Below are 6849 nucleotides of genomic sequence, written 5' to 3' on the forward strand. Positions count from 1 at the left end.
CAATCCTCTTCCTGTCCTGCAGGTCTGATGTCCTTCCGTAGCTCTCAGGTCCAGGACCTGATCACCTCTTCTGGGCTCGCCCCTCTCCGTTACCTTGACGACGAGGGCTGTCCCACCGAGGAGTACCCTCTAAACCCTAACGGCTCCCCTCAGGGTATCGCGGGCCTGTGCTCCAGGGACGGGAGGCACCTGGCCATGATGCCCCACCCGGAGCGCTGCACCCTTGGCTGGCAGTGGCCCTGGGCTCCCAGGGGCCTCAGACCTTCGTTGACACCTTCCCCCTGGCTGCGAATGTTCAGGAATGCAGCCGCCTGGTGCAGCGGCACAGATTGACGCTGCAGCTTTAGCTCCCTGTTACATTTGTCTTTGTTTAATGTTGGAGACGGTTAACAATCCTGACAGAGATGTTTACGTGTTTTATTAAACTACCAAACACTAATCATGCTGAAATCATCAGCTACTTCGCTGTAACAATTCAAACTAAACCTGCTTATAAGTCTGTATGAAAAAATAATCTGTGATGGGAATAAAGATGAACACTATTAAACAATAAATATTCTTTATTTTCACCATAAAACAACTTCACAAGGTGTCACATATATACAGGGAAGGCATCACAGACAAGTTCCTGGATAAAAAAAAAGTCATTTTCTGCAGATCAACACATTTCTTTCCTTATGATTAGAAATGTTCATCCAGCAACTGAATATCAGCTTAGGAACTCGATGAGTTGTAACAAGAGCTGAACCGGCGTGCTGCGTTTGAACGCATCACGGTTACATAAGCTCTGTAAACACTTGGCAACAGTCCACAGTCTGAGGGGCTCAGACGGCGTCCCACTCCCACACTCTTAGCAAACAGCACTTATCAATATCCTCTCATCTGCTAATCCAAACAGGCGGAGAGTAAAAAGTCCATTTTCTAGCAGCTTATACTGACGGTGCATCAACATTACACTACAGTGAGCTCCCCGTTACTTCCTGTGAGGTCGTCCTGTTTGGAGAGGGTCCCCCTTCTGGTGTGATTTGCTGATTAACATTGATGACGCAGAGGAGCAGCAGAAAGACCACCACCAGGTCATCCAGAACCCCCAACAGTCCGCAGAGAGAGGGGTCAGTTTCCAGCGGGCTCGATGGTGAAGCTGTAGGGTCCGCCTCAGGCGAGGAGATGGACACCACGGTCCCCACACAGCACAGGGCCACCCTGAACAGGAAGAGCCAGACAAGACCTCCCATGGTGCCCAGACCGCGGGTCAGTAACTGCAGGAGGAGAGGCGCATCGCAGAGGTAGTCGGTCACCTGGAAGGAACACGATAAAAGAGAGCAGGTCAGAATGGAGACATGGAGGGATTCAAACATCAGGCCTTCAAATACAGTCTGGATATCAAAGCATCACCTTTAACCTTTGACCTCTTATCTCAATACAACCACAGACAGAGGGGACAAAAGTATTCATATCTATTACTAAAGTAGAAGTATAAAACCTACTGTTTGAAAACATCAAGTTAAGATTTTTACTCAAAAGTATCAAAGTACTCTTTTTAAAAGTACTTCGAGTATAAAAGTAAAAGTAATGCAGGAAGAAATGTTAAGGACACTACCCTATTAAAGGAACATGTTTCTACCATTCTGGATGATAACTTCCTTATACTCAGTTTTCTTAGTTTTATAAATAATAAATTTAACTTTGCAACATATTGAAAAACTATTTCTTTTGATATGTGGTGAACAAGAAATTGGGGCAGCACCGAGTCCAACCACAAAGAAATGATTTGATTGGATGAAACTAATTATTTAATTTTTTTAAATACCAACAGAGTGGTTAGAGCAGAGCAGTTGGTCTCTCAGAATGTTGCTAGTACCCGGTTTGATCCCCACAGCTTGCACTGTGGGTCCCTGAGCAAGACCACACTGCTCCCGAACAATGGAGAGAGTGAGTGAATTTCCCTATTGTTAAATGAAATAAAACAAATGAGTCCATTTTTAAAATGTAAGGAGTAGAAAGTAGAGATAATTACAAAGAAATGTAAAGAAGAGGAAATAAATTGTCTCATTTATTGGTTTAACTTTTTTTGTTACAGATATATAGGACAAACAGTGTTTAACCTCTGTTCTTGTCTTGCCTGTTAGTAAAATGAGGACCAGCAGTTGGCTGTAGAATCCACTGAATAAGGTCAACCTGTGTGCAGTTTAACCTCTAGCTGCTCTGTGAATGCCTCACAGGTTTGTTAGAGGACATTAGTGAGCAAGCAGCACCATCGTGTGAGAATGGAGCTCAGGATGTCTATCTGGATGCTCCGTCCCTGCAGCTTAGTCTGTGCTTTCATCATCCCAGAACCCAATCATCGTTCCCTAATGGCATAGGAAGAGGATCCCTGAGGCTATCATTACCTGCTATAAATGTTAACTTCAGCCTTTTTTTGTTTCACTTCTTTTAGAGAAAGACATGTTCAACCCTTATCCCATTCCCAGCTCCATTATATGAGAATATAATTCTCGTCAATCCTATCCAGGGTACCACTCTGCTGTGCTAAGGGAGTCTCTGTGATCACTGACCCTTCGTGGGGCTCCAGAATAGCGTTTGTTGTAGTCTGTGATTTCTCCCAGGACTTTCTTGGACTGCTGATCTGATCGACTCTCCTTAAACAGGTTGCACAGCACGCTGACCTGAAAACATGACCAGTTTTTTTTATTTTTATAACACCTCTGATAGTCAAAAACACTCATGATTTGCAGTAAAGCTGTTTCATCAGTCTACCTTCTGTCTGCAGAGGGGACAACTGACCGCGTCCAACCAGGAGCCATGTCTCCAGTAGGTAAGCAGGCAGTTGGCTGCAGAAACGAATGAAAAAAAAAACAGTTTTTACTACATTTAATTAGATAAAAATACTTCTTTAAAGGAAATGTGAAAAAGAGCAGATAATCAGTTCATCAATTAAGATTTCTTAACATTTATTAATAAGAGCTTTAACTGAAAAGGTTACTTAGTTGAGGGATAGCTGCAGGGCGTTGCACTGAAGGTGAGGGTGAGCATGTGTTTAGTAATCAGTAACAGAGTCAAGGTTAAACAGAAGTGGGTTTAGGTCATAAATACTATCACTATCTTAAAGGAATCGATATCCAAATATAGAAAGCAACGGATCGCTCAGCTGACATGACCTGAGAAACTTTGATAAGTAAAGCATGACTGGAGCCAAAGCTCTGGTTGAAGTTCACTCAGCAGAAGGCTGATCTCTCTCTAACCGAGGCTTTTTTAAGACTTAAAGTACCTTTTTTCTTTTGTTTGTTTGCTTTTTTTTGTGCTTTTTTTGGTTCTTGAAGTAGATAAACCACAAATGTAAACTCTGTGCACTTTTCCACATCAATAAAGCCCAATTAGGGCCTCTGTAGCTGCTGCACAGAGTCTAAATCACTCATTGACCAAATGATATACTGTACCTTACAAAGTATTCACACTTAATGAACTTTTTCACCTTTTGTCAGGTTAAAAAAATCCCACTTTAATGTTTCCATTTGGATTTAACTATGAAGTGATAAAAAAAGACATGTTTTTAATTATTTAAACACTTTGTAGATCAACCCTCTGGTTCATTATGGTACTTCTGTTCCAACCTTAAACATCTAGAGACATTTTGCCCGTTCTGCTTTGATAAACAGTTGAAGCATAATCAGAATAAATGAAGAGCAGCTACAAACATTACCATTTGGAGCTGGACCTTGAATAAGCCAGCCTAACTCATAAATATGCTTTGATCTAAACCTTTCTGTCATAAATCTGACTTCATGCAGTAGATCTTCACCCGGCTGAGGGTCAACAAAACTTTCAGGATTGGCCCTCATGTAGAAGCTCAATTACTCTTCCTATAGACTTGGAGCAGCTTCCTTGTTCCTGCTTACAGATTGTCCTATTTGCCTTTTTTTCTTTTTCTGGCCACAGTATTAGATTTTTAGTTCTAAAGTTTAGAAAAACCAAAAAGAAATATCATTCATTGAAAGGAATCGAAATGTGAAGTTGTAATATGAGAAGTGTAAAAATAATCAAAGGGTTTGTGTTAAGTAAACTCTGACAGAGGTGGGCCAGGTTGCGTGTTTTTGTGATCTCATACCACAGAATAAATGGCCACAGTTGGTCTGGACTGGGAATGTAGCCGTCTGCAGACACACGGGGCAGCTGCAGTCTCCCGTGCTCCTGGATGGACAGGCCTGCGTTGATTCCTGAAGGGAACCACATGGACAGAAAAACAAAAAAAGAACAAAAAAAACCCCATTAAATTAAGGATGTCATCTGGACAAGTTCGATTGATTTTCTCTTGAGACACAGCAAACACGTACGCAAAAACAATTTTTGAGATTTTGTGTTTGGTTAAGGATTAAGCTCACATGAGGAACAGGGAGGATTGTAACAAACTTTGTTTGGCAACAACCCTCTGAAGCCGCTTACAACCCCTAATAAAGATTGTGTTTATTCTACAGTCGTACGATGGGTGGCGTGATGATAATCACGTACCGAAGAACCTGCAGAACGCAGGTGTAACTGCAACCATGTGTCACCATGACTCTCACCTTAAGGCAGCTTGCATGCATGATGAGCAGCTCGAGTCTGCAGGTCGATGCTGAGGATGACGCCGGGTGATTCTGACCCAATAAAGCTTCAGGGTGCAGATGATCCAGTCTGCAAAATGACATGATAACCAAGGTAAGTGCATCATAAACATAAGGTCATATCTCAGCTAGTGGGTAGATACTTACACACCACTTCTCACTTGAGTATGATAAGGCTGACTAAGATCAACACATCTCTGATTGTCGCTCACTGATACTGATGCTCTGAAAGCTGCAGTCTGACCCTTTACCTGCATGATCTAACATAAAAAACTAACACCTCCATTTAAATCATTATTGTATGTCCTTCATTTGACAATTGTAAAACATTAAATTTAAGCTTTAAATGTTAAAATCTATTAAATAAATCAGAACTGACAGCAGTATGATAAAAACATCAGAAATAACTCCCAAAATAATTGAATATATTATATAAAACACGTCACCCCCCAAAGATCAACTCTGAGCTTAAATTTCTCAAATAATAAATGAATGAATTAACTTTAGAAAGAGCAGCACTAAGACTTTTGTTTAGGAGGAAGTCCAACGTACCTGTGAGACAGAGGCAGGTCCTCTAAAGGCAGCAGCGTTTGGAAGGGAAAGGTTTGGTCTCGGTTTCCTAGCGGGAAGCAAAGTGTTGGCTGACAGCAATGCAGCAGAAAATAAATCCGTGTTGCTTGTTAATGATTACCTTCACCCTCCAGTATAAGCTGGAGTCCTTCTGCTTAAAGGGAGCGCTGCTAAAGTCTGATCAATAAGAGTGTAGAGCGACTATAGCAAAGAGGAGGTCTAATTTGAGTTTAAATCAAACTGTTATAACGAAGGTTTTTGGATAATCTTATTGAGGAATGAAAATGTGTACCTTCACTGTTTGAGTCATATGATCAAATGAGGTCAGTGTAAGTTTCCCTTCATGCTTTGTTTGGTGGTTGGGATCTGAATTAGCCAATCATTTACTTTACGTTTGCTGTGCCAAAAACCCTCTTTACACAATATTTCTCTCACAATGAACTCCTGGTTGTTAAATCTATGAAACAGTATCCAAAAGATGACCAAAACCAGAGACATTCAACTCACCTTAATTAGTTATCTTACATTTTATTATTTAGACATATTTTCTAACCTGGGAAAGATACAGACTGTGAACTTGCATTCAGAAAAGTTAATCTACCCTTTTATATCTTGTTATACAATTAACACATTTAAGATATCTAAATGCATTAAAAAAACTTTTTTCTTTAACAGATCTTTTTTATTAACTGATAATTGGATTCAAAACTACAAGATTAATTGAAGAACTTGTTGCAGATCTTTTTTTTTCTGTTCAAATCAAATCACTTTGCTGTTCTTTTATATTTGCGTTAATAGGATGCAACAGCACAATTTTCCTGAAATCTGAAAAAGAGAAATAAATTCTTCAGATTTTAAGTACAATTTAAAAGCAAAGGGACATTTAGAAATTTTTTATTTTAACTTTACTAAAAAAAAAAAAAAAACAAAAAAAAAAAAAAAAAAAAGTTTTTTCTTCAAAAAGCTGATTGTTCTGGACAGAATCCCAGCAGGTCAGACTTGAATAAAAATCAGACATTGCTTTTGGTTTATCTTTAATGTTATCAACTGAGATATGCAGAATCCATCAGATCCAGTGGACATTTTTGTGCCTTAAAGGCTTCATTGAAATTCATCTGTGCCTGAGTTAAAATCATTGGGAAGGCTGACATCTACAAAAACAACCAAAAAAAGCTTTTACAGTGAAGCACGTTAAAAGCAAAGCAGAGGTTTAGGATGGGGTCTGAAGAGATGAAGAGAAAACTCACCTTCCATTATAGAAATACACCAACCAATGTTGGTTCTGTATGCTCAGCCAAACAGAGATAAAGGATGAAAGGTCAGAGGTCACTTCCATCAGGCCAACACCACACTTTTTTATCTCCTTGTTTATACTGAATTTCAGCAGGACAAAAATCCCCAAGTGTTCTACCCCCCAAAATTCAACTCCTATACAGGCCATCATTAGTCATTACACCAGTGTTTTTGCACGACATTATTTTAAATATACGTGTGAACAAATGAGCCCCTGTGGTGCTCCTGATACTGCAGCGGATGTCAGATGTCGGCATCAGAATTTTCTCAGAGAACTTGACATTGAACCTGGATACAACAACCCCCACATAGTTCAGGAGAGCTGGCAATGCACAATTACCTTGATAAACATTTGCTCTGGCACTCCAGATCAAAGCTGGAGTCT

General features: G+C 40.1%; 2 protein-coding genes across 2 annotated transcripts in view; one reads left to right on the forward strand and one right to left on the reverse strand.

Annotated features, from left to right (window-relative positions):
- Positions 1–550, forward strand: part of pfas (phosphoribosylformylglycinamidine synthase) — a 25689-nt gene extending 25139 nt beyond the window's left edge. Inside the window, exon 28 of the mRNA XM_038309072.1 lies at positions 23–550. Coding sequence (XP_038165000.1) covers positions 23–333 — 311 coding nt within the window. The 3' untranslated portion in view covers positions 334–550. The remainder of the gene's footprint in view (positions 1–22) is intronic.
- On the reverse strand, positions 543–6425 carry si:dkey-183n20.15 (RING-HC_RNF170 domain-containing protein). The gene is made up of 8 exons (XM_038309063.1): positions 6419–6425; positions 5293–5348; positions 5154–5242; positions 4563–4671; positions 4106–4214; positions 2758–2831; positions 2556–2666; positions 543–1298 (listed from the first exon to the last, which is right to left on the reverse strand). Exons 1-8 carry the CDS (start codon positions 6423–6425, stop codon positions 957–959), a joined length of 897 nt encoding a protein of 298 aa, XP_038164991.1. The 3' UTR covers positions 543–956.
- Between the last annotated feature and the right edge of the window lie 424 nt (positions 6426–6849).

Source organism: Cyprinodon tularosa, unplaced genomic scaffold (assembly GCF_016077235.1).
Source record: "Cyprinodon tularosa strain WSP-4 unplaced genomic scaffold, ASM1607723v1 ctg656, whole genome shotgun sequence".
NCBI lineage: Eukaryota > Metazoa > Chordata > Actinopteri > Cyprinodontiformes > Cyprinodontidae > Cyprinodon > Cyprinodon tularosa.

What these genes read in the sequence shown, in the direction of transcription:
- si:dkey-183n20.15 (XM_038309063.1), bottom strand. An exon ending in GCTTATACTGGAGGGTGAAG is followed by an intron (nt 5,243 to 5,292) that starts GTAATCATTAAC and finishes CATTGCTGTCAG; the next exon opens with CCAACACTTTGCTTCCCGCT. An exon ending in GTCCCCTCTGCAGACAGAAG is followed by an intron (nt 2,667 to 2,757) that starts GTAGACTGATGA and finishes TCATGTTTTCAG; the next exon opens with GTCAGCGTGCTGTGCAACCT.